Raw genomic sequence first — 19,467 nt, 5'->3', positions numbered from 1 at the left:
TTTTCTTGTTCCTTTTAAATAATCCCTCTTTTAAAACCTTATATCATATAAACCCTCCACAAAGATTTCAAACTCAGCAACCCTTCTCAGTTAAATATAGAACCGGCTATTGATCAATAGCAGGTTGTTGCAGATTACAGGAACTTGAAATGGGAAACTACAAAATGAGTCCATCACGTAAAAAATCTCTAAGATCTCGTACAAACAACGTATAAATACATCTTGTATATAAAAACTAGACACAAAATCCAGTAGGGTGAGAAGCATCCACATCTGGCTCATGAAATGCCCAAGAAGTCAAGGTTGTAACCTTTTTATCTCCTAGAAGTATCTATAGCTTGAAGAAAAAGACCGGACGGCGATCCTCAGTATATGGTCGTGATGAGCTTCCTTCCATGTGAAACTTAACTGTCCCAATAATGTACAGCTAGAAAACCAAAAAACTCTGGATCACTTTTGACCCATGAATAGCCAATTAAGCATTTTCTACAATATGGTCAGGCTTGCAAAAAAAAAAAAACACTCAGAAAGGGGTGCATCCAGCGAGAAACACATCCTAAATAGGAAATCTTAGCTTTTTTAGCATCGTTTACCCATCAGCGCCAAGCTCCACTATCTCTCATCATCTTTGGTGAGCTTGTCATCCTTTGCTGCCACTTAATCATCTTGGTTACTTGTCTGAGCATTCCCCACCATCTCATTTACATTTCTTTTTGGGATACTCTGCAACACATCTTCCTCGACACAGTTCTTCAATGCAGGCTCCTCATCAGATTCCGTTATAACCTGAAGGAGTTCCAAAGGGGTAGCTGCTGGGTCTAACTCCCGGCAGTCTTTTGGAGCGATATCAGCTTCTTGGCCCGTCAGCAGGTAATTAGGGACCTGATGAGAGAAGCGAAACATTTCTTCTTTGGGAATCCTTCTGACCTCCATGGGGTCCATGTGCTTGTGAAACACTGTCCTGAAACCAGAAACTTTTACAAGGGGAATAACAGCCACACCTTGTTCCACGTTAAAGTCATCAAGCACTTCCACCATGTCATATTTGTGTATGACATCAGCAGGTGTATGCTCATTCCAATCCGGGGACCAGTTTCTATACAGAGCCCAGACTTCTCCTTTCATAGGATATACGCAAATGACCCCACGGGTTCCTTTTGTCCATGTAACCTTGTGAGAGAAAGAATTTAATGTTTCAGTGGTTTCCTGTCTGCCAACCCTGAAATCCCCACAAGTTTTGGAAAAACCAGACCCTATCCAGTGTAGTGGGCCCAATTCACGGTTGCTTCTTGAGTTAAGCCAACTTATCCGCATCTTAAATGGTTTCAACGAGATCACCTTGTGAACTCGAGCATAGTAACGAGGCATGCCATCATCGTCATCATATGCAGCCCAGACCTGGTTATCCTCGAAGGAATTTTCAGTTCTGTCCAGGTCAAAATTGTGAAAGTCAGAATCTGGAACATTGATTGACAGTGATGCAACAGAATCTTTGTCCGTATCATCATCCATATAGTTAGAGGGAGACTTCTTGTTTTGCTGTCTTTTGCCACTAACATCTGATTCACCTTCCTTATGCAGGTCATATGTGTCATCATTCACCGCAATCCGTTGATTCTTAGTCTCTCTGTTTTTCACCTTTTCCTTCTCTTTGTTTGCAGTATTTGTTTCAGTTAATGAGCTCCATTCTTTAAGTTTCTTGTGGAGTTCAATCCGAGCCTTATCCATTAGCATGTTCTTTGTTTCAAAAAACATCAACTCTCTCTCACTGTTAGGCTTATTATATGTGCCAGCAAAACCATAGATCTTTTCTGTTCCAGAATAACCCTTGGTTGATTCAGATGCACCTCCCATGCCAGGTCCTACATTTCCCATGGTCATTTGATTTGCCACATAGCCTCCATAACTGTTCAAACAATTATCATCTAGCTTTCTCTTCTTCATTGGCATCTCACCTGTAAGGGCAGAATTACCCATTCCCTTGTATAGATGACTCCTCTCCCATTTGCTATCAGCCAACCGTGCATCTTCACATTCTCTCTTCACTCTCTCACTAGCCTGTTGAACCACAGTTGCAGCTTGAGCAGCAGCAGAAGTTGATGCAGCAGTGCAACTAAAATCAACCCCTCTTGAGAAAGAATTCCAGTGAAAGTTAGTGTTATTGAAAGAATTCAGACCTGCAGATCCCCCAGGTTCCAAATTTTGAGCAGTTTTACAATTCCTAGCAGCATTATATGCGTCACTGCTTGGAGCATGATGTCTTGAGTTCTGATGCGTTTGGTGAGAAGACCAACTGGATGACTTGAAGACATTTGGAGGTGGAGGCTTCTCTAAAGCCATAAAGGCCTCATGACAATTAGGGCAAAGCAGAGTATGATTTAAATAAATCCTGAGGTACTCATAATGTGTCTTGCATCGATTACAAACAGTCCAAAAAGTATCAGGTTTGATATGTGGAGGATGAGGAACTGAAGTAGGACCCACCCGAGTGTTGCTTTGGGTATTCCTTGCAGAAGTAACATTACTAGTAACATTATGAAATCCATTTGCTCTGGGTGGCCCTGATGGACCACCACTCCAGGCTGAAGCTTTCTGCTGAAATCCTTTTAAGTTCCTCTTCTGGTTATATGCCAATCTCTTAGCCTTATCCGATAACAAACTCCAGGCCTCGGAAACCAACTTAAATGCTCCCTCTGCACCTAAACACTTGTTTTTATCAGGGTGAAGAGTGAGAGCTAGCTTCCTGTATTGCTTCTTTACGGTCTCATCATCAGCCAATGGATTTACTTCAAGTACACCATACCAATCTGCTTCCCCACCTATTTTGTTTTCTGCAGAGATATAAACGTCAAGTGTTGTCAACATTTGAGAGAGCCCTTCAAGCTCAGGATACAAATTTTGAGCCTTTAGAGCAAATTTCTTTGCACCAGCATAGTTTCTCTCTGTAAACTTCCTCTCTGCAATGTCTTTAGCCCTGACAGCCTCATCTTTATTGCACTCCATAATACTTTCTTCCTCAGCTTGCTAGACCCAATAATATACGCAATATATAACCAGAAATGTCAGATTCAAAAACCTGGAGCTCTTTTGCTTAAGCTAGTACCTTCAATAATTAGAAACCTGAACCCCAACAAAAATTAAACACAAAATTTAAATGTTTATTATAATTAAGACAGAGACACTCGTGAAATGTTGACCAACAGTACATGAATCAAGAAATTTAAATCCTTCCAAAAAGAACAACAAGATACAGATCAAATTATTCAGTAACTGAATTTGTGTTCCATAAAACCAAATGGCTAGAATAAGCAAACCATTCTACGTTTTTGAACATGAAGATAAGCACAAAATCTTAGTAGCATTCAAATACGATATGCAGTAAATCAGTAATACAAGTTACTAACAATGCAGCTCCACATAGGCGACAACGTACACCTAGCCTTCTTCAAATAACAATTTTTTGATCTACAGACAAGCTTAAGCACTCATTACTAAATATTTATATTTAAAAGTTAAATTTGGTTCATAACAGCTTAGTTTTTAGGGTGGTTATCTATGACTTACGCCCACGACACACCAACGGACATGGCTATAGTATTGTTCCAATTATTGAACCAAAACATTTAAGAGTGTGAAAACATAACTAAAAAATGGCAACCAGTTGACAGGACACATGCATACTCATACACAGAGAGAGAGAGAGAGAGAGAGAGAGAGAGAGAGAGAGATAACCAAGAAGGAACCAAATCAAATTCCATGTATGCATTAAACTCCACAGCTCTTGGCATGGAATTGTAGAAACATAAGACAGTGGGAGATGCAGATAAGTTTCGCTTGATAGATGAGAGTAGCTTTGTCTATCCCTTCCCCCCCGGGATAGGTGAGTATGTAAGCATTTCTTTTGGTGGTCAAAGATTGTCTTCGTCATCTAATAATCAAATGAACCTAGTATACTCATAGTTTGTGGTGGAGGTCTATCAGTTGCAAGCAGAGACTTTAAGGTTGTAATTTAAAATAGCTCCCCAGATTTTTTACTTGGACATTGTTTTGGGTGTTTTCAGGTATAGAACATAGTGAACATTTATATAAATAAATCGCCAGATAACGCTCCTAAGTTTTGTTTCACTCAAACTGCAATATCTACCGTAACCCACATCGAAAAAAGTCCAGGGAACTTTTTTTTTTCCTTTCTTTCTTTCTTTCTTTTTTTTTTTTTTAATATATATATATGAGGGGGAAACCACTCCACGGTGGAGCCTTTAAGACACACCCATGGAACCTAAACCCCCCGGAGACTAGCACAACAACCCACCACCACCCTCTCACTTAAATCGCGGTTTGATCCTAGGGGGAAATCGAACCTGTGACTGGGGCTTGCACACAAGTTCACCCTTACCACTTGGGCTACCCACGGGTGGGTCAGGAACCATACAGGTCAATCAATCTTGTAAATGTATGCATTTTCAGCTTGAAAAAACCATACATTAATCCCAGGTAATTCGGGTCAGCTACTTTGATCCTTTTAACCAGGCATTCCTATCTAGGGCAATTTTCCCAATTACCTGCAATCCATTGTCATAACACCCCCCCCCCCCCCCCCCCCCCTCTTTTTTTCTCTTCCTTTTTTGATAATTTCAAATCAGCAAAGTACATCTTTCTTATTGATGCATGTTTTTGGAATTTCCAGTCTCATGTAGTCAATAACAATCATCGGCTATAGGAGGAAGAGTATTACTGATCCCCATCCAGATTAACCTTTTCCAAGGATCCCAGAACCCCTACATTGTAGTGATACCAGTATAGGCGAGGAAGACAACATCAGAGAAGTTCTGGTATCTGTTTAAATAACTTTATCAACGATTTTTTCAGAGCAATGGTTAAACCCTAACATCCATGATTCTAAACTTCACGTCCCACCTTTATACAACAAGCCTTCTTGCGTCCACAGTGCCTTTATAGAAGATAATCTGATAGTCCATCAGTGATCAAAACAGTCTAATCAAGTAAAATGACCATTCTTAAACATAGAGAAAACTAAACAAAAACCTAAAACCTAAAACTAATTATGAAGAAAAAACGACGAAATTAATTTATTCCGATAAAAGTATTTTCACCATGCAACACAACACAGAAATACGAAGAAATACATTATTGCAACAAGAATCTGCTTTCGTTTTCTTCATAATATTTTGCGTAAGATCATAAAACCATTCAGGAAGTGAGACTGAGAATCGGTGCGTCACTGACAGCGTCAGCAGTATACCCAATATTCTATGCTCAACGCCACAAAATTGGAAGCTACGATAATTACCTTAAAACGACTGAGAATTATATGAAACAAGAAGCAAGAAACTCATTCATAAGGAATTAGAGCCAGCATGCAGAATGCCCACGAAATGTAGCATATAAAGACTGGCTTTTTTCCCTAACACGTTCATTTTCCCACAAACCTTCAATAAATAATATTAAGATAAATTCAAAAAGAAAGTAACAGGAAAAAAACCAGGGAAGCGTTGACGGTTCACAAACTGAATTCACCAACTTAGAGAACTCAAAAGATCAAATTGAGCAAAAAGTTGGCCGTGGATCTACAGGAGCAGAGGAATCAGAGTAACGGTCAATTTTTAGTAGCACCATTTAAGTTCTAAATCATTCAGTATTTTCCAAACAAAACCCTAGATTCCGTATTTTCCAAGATGGTACATAAATTTATCAGTAAAATTTCCTCTTTCTGAGGGAAAATTGAAAAATTGAGAATTTAGTAAATACCCATTGGAAAAAAGTGTCTGACATGAAGAAATTTTGAATCCGAGAAGACCATCACTGTGCAGAGTCACCTATTTGTCAAAACCTCCCAAGAACATGAGAGGAATTCTCAGATGCCCAAATAACTTTAAAAGAATAATAATAATAATAATAACAAAAATAAAGAGAGAGAAAAAAAAGAAGAAGAAGCATGGGTTGGGTTAATATTTTATTTTATTTTATTTTTTGTTAACCCTAATGCACTTTATTTTATAATGAGTTGGAAACTAGATGCTAACTATGGTTAAATTTTAACCTTTAGGTTGAGTTTGCAAATTTGCAATGTGTTAAAAAATGTTAAAGCATTCATGGTTAAATTTTTCTAAATAAAAAGAAAATTTCTATAATGAGAAATTATGTTTTCATAAATTTACACTTCAAATTGTCGAAAGTTTTTTTTTTTTTTTAATAATATACCATCCACATGTACAAATCCTCATGGTTAACATATTGATTAAAAATGAAAATTGTGAGATGCTTAATATAGTGATTTCCTATATTAAAATATGAAAATTATTGTATACGGTATATTGTTTTTATATTACTATATTGATGAGGTATTACATAGTAATTGGATTAACTCTTGATTGTTTAAGAAAAAAAATTTAAGAATTAATAGATAATGTTACGTCAATATAATCAGATCCGAATGAATTAAAAATGCAATATAATATATGTGTGGAATGTACTCAACCATAATACCATTCCAAGTGAAGTTAATCTAATATTTGATGAAACAATAAGGATCTTCTCTAATTTTTTGTAATTAAATTTGAGCAAGTTGACTAATTGGAGCCACCAATCGTTATCAATTGATCAAAGATCTATCATGAAAAGGTGCGTCAAAACTGTATTTTGACGAAACTTTTCTTGGACTAAAAACAAAAAAGGAAACACAACACTTTGTTTTTTGTATCAATCACGTATTGACTAAATTCTTAAAAAGTCAAGTGGTTAAATCTGGAAAGGACAATAGATAAGAGCTTCAGTTAGAAACAAAAATGGTACTTGTATATCTGAGATAGGCTTGAGCTTAATAAGGTTTTTATCTGATCTCTTATATGGTTTTTTATCTAGAAGCCTCCTGCACTGCTCCTCGTTGAAGAACGGTGATGGACAGAAGTGCAGTTTGATGCAGTTATAGAATCCTTTGTTCCACAACAATGGCAACTGATGACATCAATGACTAAAGAACTACTCGTGGTCAAACCTTTTCAGCTTCTTTTGAATAATATGCCAAAATGGGATTAGGATCTTCTTTTGGCTGTCAACTCTAACCTCCAAAATCTAGCTTATATTCACGCATGGCATTGAACTTCAAGCTACATATGATAGAGCCTTTGATCAACCTCCAAGATTTAAAGAATCTGTTCACATTTTATCATCATTATTTGTTGTTTATCATCTATTCCGTTGATGCTATGACATTTGCCACGTTTTAGTAGTGGGTTTGTGGACGCTATCAGACTATACCCAGTGCAGGCTCTCAATCAGAGAAAGAGCTTAGCTGGTGCAAAGTCCCTGTACGCTTGGGTCTTCCAAATAGGATTACATCCAAGTCATTGTCGAGAATGAATGAATCAACAGAGCTTCCAAAATAAATTTTTAATAACGAGCACCACTCAACCCATGACAGTATCTAGCATTACTCTCATAAGAATGAGTCACTAACCCTACACACAAATTTTAACTTCAAAAGACGAAAAAGTACCACACTTTATTATTAAATATGAAAAAAAAATTAAATGAACGACTACAGCCATATTGACAAACGATACACGGACATATGCTTGAATAAAACTAGGAAGCGTGTTTTCAAAATACACAACAGCAGAAATGGAAATGAAATGAATAAATGCATGTTCAGGTAGTATGCATGTGCAGATTTCGATTACTGATATTACGTAATATATTAATTGATCCACCCAAGCAATAGAAAATTTCTACTCATGCTGGGGGCTGGCCGGATCTGCTGTGTCATGGAGAAATTTCACCACAATGCACGTAATATTGTCTGCACTGCCACGGGTAAAAGCAGCCTCTGTTAACTTCCGAGCTGCAGCCTCCGGATCTTCTTCAGTTCGGGCAAGAGATACGGCATCCTGTAAAAAGTGTGTACAAGTGGATGGGGCAGATTATTTAATGGTGAGAAAAAATGAAGAGAATGAGAACCATCATTGAATTATTAGACTCCCTCAGAATTATTAGACTCCCTCACACCATCACTGCACCAAAGCTAACCACAAAAAGCCACTCGAGTTACACGAAGAAGACTGTCAACATACGAGAGTGTATCAGTCTTCACGAAATTAAGTTCTACAATATACACGACCTGGTGTGTGCTTCAAGGACCTGTATTAGTTGGTATTATGACAGGTATCATAAGGTAGATATCAACCTCATGGCTCTGTTTTCTTGAGTTTCTCTACCTTGATTTTCAGAGAAAATACACAAGCAGGCATCATACGAGTAAAAATCAACAGAATTAAAGAGGCTTCATCTCTTTTTCCTTTCCTCTTTCATGACTCTCTATATCTAAAGTAACCTATAATTCCTGGAAGGCCAGCTTCATTTAAATTGGGTAGACAATGGAAGATGATTGTGCATATTTAACTAGGTCAATTATTGCTATAAATGCCAAACCCTCTTCCAAATTAATATAAAGTGTGAGCTCAATCAGGTCAGTCATCACTAAAAATGGCAAACCCACTTCCCAATAAAATATCATCAGTGACCAAAGTGTGTGAGAGCATGCACGTGCAAATGCATGTGTATGTTTACATGAGGGTGTGTGCTGTTTGGGGGAGGAGGGAGAGACAGTGTTGGGCTTACATCATTGGGTACGACATCCCATAGTCCGTCACTTGCCAGCACTAGCAATTCAAATTCTTTATCTATCTCTTGATCCTGAAAACAAAATTACATATTATTTGTTTTTCATAATTAGCACCTGTGGTAACAACAGAACTAATGACCTATATATGAAACAAAGAACTCTAGCATGATTTTCATTGAGAAATCTTTTTGTTCTATTCTGTACTCACATGAGGAATTTCTGGGTATGTAAAGGGTAGCATAGTAACATGAATACAAAAAACAAAAGATAAAAACACGAATACAAATAAAAAACTATAAAAAAAAAGGGTGTCTATACACTATGTTGATATTAAAATAAAGGGTGGGTTGCTATATTTGCAGTTGATGCAGGTTGTAACTACAAGATTCGGATTGAATTCATTTGAGCATGACTAATTTCGTTTCTAGGAGATTTTCTAGGGAAAACTAGGAAGCATCAACTTTTAGTGCTATGCACCATTTGCATTCAAATCATTTAAAAGAAATTCATACTACAGAGAACTTTACAAGATAAAAAAGATTATGTCAGGGATTACCTGAATCTCTGGTTCTGCCACAACAAACTGCTTCAACATGCGGTTTCCAAAAGCACGAGACATAGCTAACACGCCTCCCACCCTCCAAGTTCCTATAAACACAATCAAACACATCAAGTTAAGCTATTTGGAGTCGTCATTTTGTTAATGATAATGGATAGCATAATACTACAAAAGACGATAATTGTAGTTATTTGTGTCCTAATATTCTGTTGTTCCAATTGGAACTTTTGTATGGTCTGAAAATGCAGGGAGAAATTTTGAAAGAAGAAATTCAAGATATATTTGAGCACTGAAGAAACACATGGTGAGAATTGACTAACACAAATGAGTACTAATGGCCCAGAGTTCAGACAAGAAAACCCATCATGCAATCAATAATAATTCATTTTGTGTAGGAGCGATTCCTATAACACTCCTATGATGGGATTACACTTTTGGGCATGAAGAACAAAAGTCAGAAAAGGTTCTGGAACATGTCAACAATGGGATACGTGGTCCCTACGTGAATGGGAGTTTGTTGGCCAAAAGATCAAGAGGCAAGGCTTTTAAAGCATACCAATTTCTATCAGAATGTGAAAAAGTGAAATGCAGCCTGTAACTAGACAACTCACTGCTAGCTGGTTTGTGATTGTAGTTGTTACAACTGAGTTTAGGTTGGGGAGAGCAAAACCCTGAGCTTTGGTTTGTGTCATTCAGATTTCCATTTTTTCCATTGTTTACGCAAAACTCTTTAATTTAGTTATATATTTATTTATTGCTATGTAAGCGCAAGTCACACACTCATCCAGGATTGAAGCCACCACCTCACACTCCACATCCCATTTATGAGGAAAGAGAGACCGTCTCTCCAAAAACTATAGGTTAATGCTGCACATTTATGAATACAAATATGCATATAATATAAAATAAATGAAGTTAGCACAAACGCAATTCATTTTATTTTAACATGCATTATAGGCACTATGAAACAAGATATATGCAAGTACACCTATATAAAATGGCTGGTTGAGAATTCTGTTAGCCCTGCGGCATTCCATCCCTAAGAAAAAGTTGTTCCAAATACAATGGATCAGGGTTGGCATGGTCTGGCATGGTCCGGACTCTCATCCTGATTACCATTTGAGACCTTTTTGGGATGGAAAATTCAGGAGTGGTTGAGTTTCATTACATCAATATGCCATGTCTAGCTGCATTACCTTATATTAACTAAGGCACCATCAGCCTTGCTGATAAAATAAAAAATAATAATAATAATAATTGTAAGAAAAAAAAAAAAACTAAGGCGCCATCAGCCAACAGAAGATGATCAAGCAATAATGAGAGAACAATTTTTTTCATAAGTAATAAGAAGTTTTATTAAGGCAAGTAAATAGGCATAGCCCAAGTACACAAGGAGTATACAAGCGAAAACACCTAAATACAAGCAAGGAACTAAAAGCTAAGAAAAGCTAAAAGGAATGGGTGGTGTTTTGATGATAGAGAAAGTTCATTGGTAGAATTTAGAGAGTTTTCTTTTAAACTATGTCTTTGGGTGAATGTTTATTGAATAGGGATAATTATGAGAGAATAAATAGAGCAGAAAGGCTTGTCAATTGAACTTCAAATCATATCTCCTCTGCCAATATATTAGTAAATCCAATGATCCTAGAGAACTAGCTTTTCTCTGACCACTCAAGGGAAAGTACTCTGCCAAAACCTCCCATTCATTTGACCGAACTCTTTATACCAGTAACTCAGAGGCAAGACCCACTAAAATATTGACCCTTGTTTTGTAGATCAATTGCACCACATACATAAATGATACATGATAAATTATTTAACCCTTGTTTCATTGAGAAAAGTATACACAAATTAACCTTACCGGCCCACATTACAACACCCCCAGCATTTTCAATTCTTTTCCGCTCGTCGCTTCTATTTGGTTTGTGGTCTTCAGAGAGAGGAATTGCTGTTACAAAGGGAAAAAAAAAAAGCTACACTTAGAAGTCCCATTCACAGCTCCAGAGTTCTTATAATTTATTTAGAGTAGCAGCATGGGAGTAATTACTGCAATCATGAGTAATTAATTCTTTCATAGGATATTACATTATAGAAGTGTATGTTTTCCAGATGAACTAAATCTCAGGGCGGTAACAAGTATAATTCCTTAGATCTCTAGTTATTAGTATTTTATGTCCTTTATAAATTTCAGCTCAACACATTGATTTCCACAGTGATTTTAATCAGAAACTTTCATCTGAGCATTTTTTTATAGGTAACTTTCATCTAAGCAATTACCAAGAACAAAATAGTACAATACATCATGAGTGAATTACCTTTGCCAGCCTTAGATATTACAGTCCTTGAATCTCCAACATTGGCAACATATAGATGGTTACCGACCAACACAGCTGTCGATGCTGTAGAACCATCATCCCGGTAAGTATCTCTCTCCGAATCCAAAAAATCAGCATCAGTCCGTTGATATGTTTCACCTGCAAGCTTACCCAAGTTACCAAATAGAAATATGACAAACCCACATCAGGTGGTGAAAAAGCATCCCATGCAGGACCCCAGACACAGTGAACCAGCATTGACAAAGACTTAAAGCTATTTGCTTCTGCCTGTATGAAACAGAAATTGTTACTAAATATATCCACTAGCATGAGGTCCTGCAACAGAACACCAGCAGCAAGTGATATGCAATAATCACATATTGCTGCTTCACAGTTCATGAAAATGGAGCATCAGATAACTTGAACACACGAATAGCTGATTTGGTGTCGATAATAAATTGTGGATGCTTCATGAGATTGTCAAACAGATGCTCCTTTAAATACTCAGCTGCACGAGAACCCCCATGACCTATAAATCAATGTCATACTTATTAGAGACCTTGCATCATACACAAATACCAAAGACATTACTGTAAATGGAAATTATCTATAGCTGAAATGCCAAGAGTGTGGACCGTGTGAACAGGCCAAGAGTCAATCCTTAATGAGGCAGATCCTCTGAGATCCAACCCACACCAGTGTGGCTTGACAATTACAGTTGTTAAAATTGTAGGTTTTTCCATTCTAGGATGATTTTATTTTAATTAAGCATGTAGATGGTCAAATGGCAATAATGTTGGAGTTAGTGGAACTGTTACAGAATAGATTTCCTTAGTAAAAACCATGAAGTAATCGAACAGCGATCCAAAGCCCTAGGTTTGTTCCATGTCCAGATTTCCTCTGCACATCATAATTTTATACGTAGCAGTCAAGAAAGACAAGGGAAGGCACTCATACGTTGTCAGCAATTAGACTCCTCGGTCACTTGCATATAGGAAAATGTAACAATGTAACTCCAATATAGCAGTTTGTATTCTTCCTTTACATGGAGTCACGTAGGACACCATCTGTATGTATCACAGATACTTCCATACAATTATGTATTTCTCTAAAGCAAAAAGAGGATCAGAGAAAATCTAACCATCGAATATTCCAAACAGGTAGATTGTTTCCTCATCAATCTTTGATGTCTTGATATCATAGAAATCCTCCATGGTTGTTCTCTTTCCTCTAAAACTTGAATATCCGCAGCTCAGTTTTCCATCGTCACTGTCAATTAGAGAAGAGACTCAAGATCAGTTCAGTTTGATCTCATAAGATAATAGGTACACCGAGAGCATGGAATGCAGTCACTAGGACAAATTTAGATTGATCATTACTTTTTTTGATGGGTAAGCGAGAAATTTTATTGATATTAGAATGATCATTAACAGAAATATGTCCCTGAACATGAAACATTTGCATCCAATTCGCTCCAGTTTCGGTAAGTCTATTAAAGAAAAGCAAAGATGACTTAAGCAAAACAGATTAAGTAAAAACTTAATAACTTTACTCCTTATGCGATTGAGATACTATTTTCTCCACATGATTCTAAAACAGATAAATGCTTTAGCCATCAAGGGATTTCACCAAAGTAAATAAACTCACAAACTAATGTGGATTGATATGATATATCAGATTGTAAAGTTACTTTTATTGTAAAGTTAATATAACGTATTATATTAAGCCACATCAGTTTGTAAATTTATTTTTGTGAAATCTCTGTGACTGTAGCACTTCTTTATGATGCTTCTTGTTCTTTGCTACCAAATGGAATGTCAATTTCAGAGATCCTTTAATTTTTTATTTCATTTTTTTTTAAATTGGTTTGAGTCTAAATGACTTCCTAGTATTAAAAGCTAGGCAAAATATTTTTATTATATTTACAAGTCAAAGTACAACAAACTTGTATTAAATTTAATGTGTGGCTTCCTCGCAAAAATATGATTTAGTCAAAAACATGCAGAGAAGATAAACAAATAAATAAGTAAACAGTCAGCTAGAAAACTACATGCACGAGTACATACAATTACAACACTCAGAATGCTTGGTCTTAACTGGCATCATATAGGGAGTCTATGATGACAAAACAGCGGTTTTCTTATTATAGCTGAATAAGTACAAGGAATAGGGTTCAGAATCATAATTAGAAGAGAAACTTATAGAACTACATGTGATAAATGAAGCGAGCCCCTATTAACCTTTTCCATCCTCCACTAGCAAATCTTCCATCTTCGTCCTTCTCTGGCAATACATCAACAATCGGTCCCCCTTTTTCTGGAGCACTACTATCAACCATCATCCTCGAATTCTTTCTAAACTCACGATTCCAAAAATTCTTTAAGCCAAGGGCTGCATGCAAACTCCTTTGAATATCACCCAATTGCACTCTGCCTTTGGAGAAGATTCCTATATTCCCAGCTTGAACAATCACATTCCTATGCAACCGTTGCATAATCAAATAATCTAGCTTTTGGCGCCAGATCTTCTTTTATTTACTGCCCAATGACATTACGAAAATTACCACATCACACCAAATCTCGCAAAATGACAAATCAAAATATTATTTATTATCCCTTCCATTTATAATGCTCTTAAAAATACGTTCAAAAATTATAATCGGAGCAAAATAACAGCAACGCAAACATGGAACGAACTACCAAATGAGACCGAGATTTTCAAGATATACACCTGAATTCGACTCAAGCACATTCGAGCACCTGGGTAAAGATGAAACAGAAAAAATCGAAATTTCTATATTCGAGCACAACAACATCAATAAAAACTACCAAAATAACCACCTAAACGTACTCCAAAGACACGTTTTTTGACTCAAACACGGCATGATAAATATCACCATAGAATTTTGTTTATTTATAGGTTCATTTGAATTGAGCCTCATAAGGCAACATAGCATTATTCAGCTGAGTTTCTCCATATGCCAAAAAATAAAAATAAAAAAACATATCAACCGCACTCTCTATCTCTCTCTCAGTTTTCTCAGCAACCACACAAAATCTCGAAACAAATCAGATAAGGACACAAATATTGAGATGACACAAATCTTACACTCTTCAAACTACTTGAAACATAGAACTACCAACAAAAAAGACGTTAAGAAAGTCGATCGAAATTACAAGAATATAGAGCTGAATTAGATAGACTTTAGACAAGAATACTCGAAATAGTACGTAATCGTCATCCAAAATCTCAAGGTTCAGCTCCGGTAACAGCCGGATCGGATCGAAGATACCAAATCGAGGTTATCAGTTGCGGCTCGGCGCAAGTGAGAGGATCTGAATCTGATAGTGCGGAGACTCAGCTTCGTGTGCTGTATCTCTCTGTAGAAAGTGAGAGAGAGAATCTGAACCCTAGAGCGAGAGAGAGATTCAAGAGGTCATTAGAGCGAGATCGCGAAGAAGTGAGATGGAAGCAGAGAGATAGGGAGTGATGTGATGGTATTTTGTAGCTTGGGCACCGAAGAGAGGTGGGTACGTGGCACTGCTCATGCATCCACTTCGCGGCTGGGGTAATGCGACCGGGATTCCCTTATTTCATGATGATTATTTGTAATTCGCAAAAAAATATAATACCTATTTTTTCAAAATTATAAAAAGTTATGTCGAAAATCCAAATAATAATATTACATACCGTCTCTTTAAAAAAAAAATTATTATAAAAACTATTTTTTTATATAAATATAGTATTTATTTATTTTTTAAAATAATTATACAGTACTTGTATATTCATGATTGTAAATATTATTTCTATAGATGAATCACCTTTAAATAAATAATAATAATAATAATTAATTAAATTAAGAGAAATAATATTTACAATTATAAAGCTCATAAGTACCGCTCATTTCTTAATGATAAACTATATTCTTTTTTAAAATACGTACACGGCGTTTACACAATACATGATGGTATTTAATATGGGTAATGTTACATATAATCGTAGAGTGCACAAGCGCTGCACAAACCCTTTAAAATAAAAATCAGATTCATTATTAAAAAATTAATTTTTTTCATACAGGTCTCGTATTTACTCAATTTTTTAAAAAAAATTATACGATGTTTACGCATTTTACAATTACAAATATCATTTCTCATTTAATATTTCTCTTAAATAAATAAATATTTTTATCATAACTCGTTCTGGTCAACTAGAATGTGCCAATTTGTTACGACATCTTCTCATTGTACAAAATTGTTTTTTTATTTATCTCTAATCTAATTGCTTGCATTGTCCTCGAATTAATAACTATTAAGATATTTTTTATTCTAATAATGCAGTTAAAAAAACATTTCGTCAGAGATTATTATAGAGTATAAAATAATAATGTTATGTTAAGATTCTTTTCCGAATGATGCCTCATGACTCATAGCCCACTTATAGCCAAAGTCAATAGCAATGATAGATGAAAAAAGCGTCACAGACAGACAAAGCAAATCATCATATGAATACAAACGTTATCAATAATTGTCCTGAGGTAATTAAAAATTAATCATGATTTAATTTGTCAATTGGGAGATTCTATTCCAATATAATTAAAAACAAATAAAACTTATAATTCTATGGGAAAGCAGGCATCTTTTTCTTTTTTTCTTTTTTAATTTTTATTAGAGAAGGGAGTTTTTAGTTTAAATAAATATAATCTAATCTCCTCTTGTATCAGCATTCAAAAGCAACCATTTAATATATTATATAGACAACCGTATAAAATAACGATTGGATAGATTCTTATTCTATCACTAAGTGAACTCTAATGAATCAAAAAATAATATATTATTATGCCTTTAAACCAGTAATTATGTCATGAGGTGAAAATTTGATGTTATTACTTTAACGAGTTATCTCGAAATAAAAAATAAGACGGTCTTGTAGAGTATATCTAAGAAAATAATCAAATCTAAACTATTTAACATGAGTGTCTACAGAAAGTGATTTAGATTTTTACTTATTATATATTTTATGCCTCATAGCCCGAGCGGTTATATTGTTTTGATTTTATATAATTATGAGCGTGAGATTAATAATTAATTTGAGTTATAAACTCGCAAAAGATTAAAAACCCTTAGCCTAGTAAGATTAAATAATTTAGGACATAAACGGGATGTTATGAATAACATACTATATTAGTAAGATTGTGACTTATAGAGTACTCCTACTCTTTACCTTATTGTCAGATCCCACGTTTCATTTTTTTGTATAAGAGATAATTGAATGAAAGATCAAGATAAAATTATTAATAGGCATGACATCCATTGTGGATAAGTGTGTGATGTTAGTAATTGGTACCCCATCACTCATGTAGTGTCCATATGAGTGGAGAGTTACAAGCAGCTAATTAACTTTTGGAGAAGTTTAACCACCTAATGAGGAAACCCTTTAAATGAAAGTTTTACGTACATTAACATTACAAATGTAAAAAAGTGAGCGTACAAAAACAGTAATCTCCTCTCTCTAGAATTTCTAAGACAATCATATTAAGCTCTTAAATGTGAAGCGTGTAATTATTTTAAAAAACTCTAATAATCTTCTAAGTGATGTAAAAATATAATCACAATAATTTGATATAGACTGTAAAATAAGCAAAATTCTAAACTTGTAAAAACTTTTCTCCTCGATAATTCAAATTAACCTTATTAAACAATATTTGCACGTAAAAGTCAGTGTTTACGCACGTAAAAGTCTGTGTTTTTTATTTTTTTGATAATCACGTAAAAGTCTGTGTTTATGCGCACAAACAGTGTTGTTTTTGGCAAATCATCCTAAGAACATGAAAAGTAATACTGCAACCTTGCTGAATCATGCAGAATGCATATTGGAAAATGGAGTCAGACTCGCGGCAGCTTGACGAATAGCTAGGAATTAAGTGTCGAGTATTGTCGGGTGAGACCGGCTGTAATAGTTTGTACTTTGTGGAGCAGACCTCAAGACATAGCAAGTCTGTATAATAGTTTAAGAAAAATTCTTTTCATTCGTCAATATTCACTTCCTCACATCACATATTCTATAAAAAAAAATAAAAATTCATATTCATATTTTTATATTACATACTTCATAAAAAAATATTCATATATCTTATGAAGAGTAGTACCTTTATATTTTATGAAAAAATTATAAATATATAATATGAAAATAAATAGTAACTGATACCTAATAAATTCCTTTTAAGTTTGGGTAATTAAAGATGGGTAGTAATAAGCTTACTACCCTATCACTACCCATTTACTACTTATAAGCTATTAGGATTTTTTTATTTTTTCATTATTTTCTTTTAAGTATTTTTTTAACATCCTTAGCTATTAAGAAAAAATTAAAAAAATATATAATTTTATTAATAGACATTTTCTTAATTATTAAGTAAAATAAAAAATTAAAAAAAAATTAAATATAAAATAAGTAGTAAATAGATAATAAGAGTAGTAATCTTATAATTTTCCATTAAAGATTTGGTGAATATATGCAGCCAGAGGACAAGATGACAGGCTGCCAGTGTTGGATATTGCACATTAATGCTTTTGACTTTGCCTGGTCAAATTTTCTAATATCATAAAAGCCAAACGTTCTGGCTTAGTTTTGGCACTTCAATATCAAGGGCAACATCTTCCTGAAAATAGAACAACTTCGTTAAAAAAAAAAAAAACATAGTTTTTTAGGTACTGTCATGAAAATATGGAACCGACCAAGTTTTTGGATATATCGAGTACGATGTCCCATACCTTAAAATATATAATTAATTTATTAAAAATTTTATATATAATTATTTTTACATTTTTTTTATGCACTCTATCTGTCTAAAATGTAAGGAGAGAGTATTTTGCATTTTACTTTGGACTGAAATGGTGAAATTATTGTGCAAACTTTATCTTATTTTGAAGCTTTTGGCAAAAGTGTGCAAATTATTGTGCTTTCAGATCAGGTTGAAATTTCATCGCCCATCAATTATGTGCAATCGATAGGGTCACTTGGTTGGCAGTGAATAGATAGGGAGAGGAGCTTTAGTCTGTCTTTTTCCAAAAACTTAAAAATAAGATAAAGTTTGTGAGAATGGACTTTGTTCTAAATTAGGTGAGGGAAATGCTGCCAACTGTCCAGCCCCATCAGTGTTCTAAATTTAAAAAAGAAAAAAAAAAGTAGATAAGTCTAAATAATAATAAAATAATTTAAATTAAAATATTAGATTGAATTTTAAAAAATAAAAAATTAAAGAAAAATATTAAAAAATTAAAATATTATTATAATATTTTTTTATTTAAAATTTTAAAAATTTTAAATTATTTTTTTATACCTTGTTTGAAAATTTAAATAAATTGAAAAAGTTAAAAATTAAAAATGTGTGTGAGTGATGTTTGAAAAAAAATCTATAAAAAGTTTTGAAATAAAATAAAATTATTTGTATACCTCAACGATGCCTAAACTACAGTCATTATTGTCAGCCATTTGTTTTCCACGAACTAGAAAAAACTTGTTATCACCTCATAAGTCTATGGCTAAGATTTTTTCCAACTACTTGGAACATAAATTCATTTGAATACTAGAGTATTTAAAAATATTTTTTTATTTTTTATTATTTTATTATTATTTTTTATATATCTTTTATTACTTCTTATTATTATTTACTATTATTCAATAATTTATCATTATTTTTTTATTACTATTCACAGAATATCTGAGATGTCTTCACTACTATTCAATGAGTCGTCGTTTGTTGATACGATAATTATTTATTTAAATAACAAACATATTAAATTATTTAAAATATATAACATTAATTAATTTTTTATTTAAAATTTGACTATTATTTGTTCAAATGTGATGCAAAAGGAACTGAGTTAGATGATGTTGAGTTGTTAGATTGTACGTTAATGGTTCTAAAACACCTTGAGGTGGCAGATCAGTAC

General features: G+C 34.3%; 2 protein-coding genes across 6 annotated transcripts; both read right to left on the bottom strand.

Moving 5' to 3' along the window:
• Window positions 1–63: 63 nt before the first annotated feature.
• On the bottom strand, window positions 64–5,963 carry LOC122309035. Of its 3 annotated transcripts, XM_043122382.1 has the most exons (3): window positions 5,770–5,963; window positions 5,504–5,588; window positions 64–3,120 (listed from the first exon to the last, which is right to left on the bottom strand). In XM_043122382.1, the coding sequence occupies exon 3, from the start codon at window positions 3,001–3,003 to the stop codon at window positions 658–660; it is 2,346 nt and encodes a 781-aa protein (XP_042978316.1). In that variant the 5' UTR covers window positions 3,004–3,120; window positions 5,504–5,588; window positions 5,770–5,963; the 3' UTR covers window positions 64–657. The 3 variants fall into 3 exon arrangements, with proteins under 3 accessions (XP_042978316.1, XP_042978315.1, XP_042978317.1); XM_043122381.1 differs by lacking the exon at window positions 5,504–5,588 and having other exon boundaries at window positions 5,770–5,962; XM_043122383.1 differs by lacking the exons at window positions 5,504–5,588; window positions 5,770–5,963 and adding an exon at window positions 4,918–5,488.
• A 1,526-nt stretch (window positions 5,964–7,489) lies between these two features.
• LOC122309036 (probable protein phosphatase 2C 76) lies at window positions 7,490–15,073 on the bottom strand. 3 transcript variants are annotated; one of them, XM_043122385.1, is made up of 9 exons: window positions 14,692–15,073; window positions 13,726–14,052; window positions 12,657–12,784; window positions 11,946–12,044; window positions 11,516–11,674; window positions 11,062–11,148; window positions 9,198–9,289; window positions 8,638–8,712; window positions 7,490–7,907 (listed from the first exon to the last, which is right to left on the bottom strand). In XM_043122385.1, exons 2-9 carry the CDS (start codon window positions 14,007–14,009, stop codon window positions 7,749–7,751), a joined length of 1,083 nt encoding a protein of 360 aa, XP_042978319.1. In that variant the 5' UTR covers window positions 14,010–14,052; window positions 14,692–15,073; the 3' UTR covers window positions 7,490–7,748. The 3 variants fall into 3 exon arrangements, with proteins under 3 accessions (XP_042978319.1, XP_042978318.1, XP_042978320.1); XM_043122384.1 differs by having other exon boundaries at window positions 14,746–15,072; XM_043122386.1 differs by having other exon boundaries at window positions 13,756–14,052; window positions 14,746–15,067.
• Window positions 15,074–19,467: the final 4,394 nt, after the last annotated feature.

This window comes from Carya illinoinensis, chromosome 5 (genome assembly GCF_018687715.1).
Source record: "Carya illinoinensis cultivar Pawnee chromosome 5, C.illinoinensisPawnee_v1, whole genome shotgun sequence".
NCBI classification, from domain to species: domain Eukaryota; kingdom Viridiplantae; phylum Streptophyta; class Magnoliopsida; order Fagales; family Juglandaceae; genus Carya; species Carya illinoinensis.
Note: the sequence above shows the minus strand (reverse complement) of the source record. Positions and strands in the feature narration are given on the sequence as shown.

What these genes read in the sequence shown, in the direction of transcription:
- LOC122309035 (XM_043122382.1), bottom strand. Translation starts at nt 3,003, where the DNA reads ATGGAGTGCAATAAAGATGAGGCTGTCAGGGCTAAAGACATTGCAGAG.
- LOC122309036 (XM_043122385.1), bottom strand. Translation starts at nt 14,009, where the DNA reads ATGCAACGGTTGCATAGGAATGTGATTGTTCAAGCTGGGAATATAGGA. An exon ending in GCTCGCTTCATTTATCACAT is followed by an intron (nt 12,785 to 13,725) that starts GTAGTTCTATAA and finishes TCTAATTGACAG; the next exon opens with TGACGATGGAAAACTGAGCT. An exon ending in GGGATGTCGTACCCAATGAT is followed by an intron (nt 7,908 to 8,637) that starts GTAAGCCCAACA and finishes CACTTTTTACAG; the next exon opens with GATGCCGTATCTCTTGCCCG.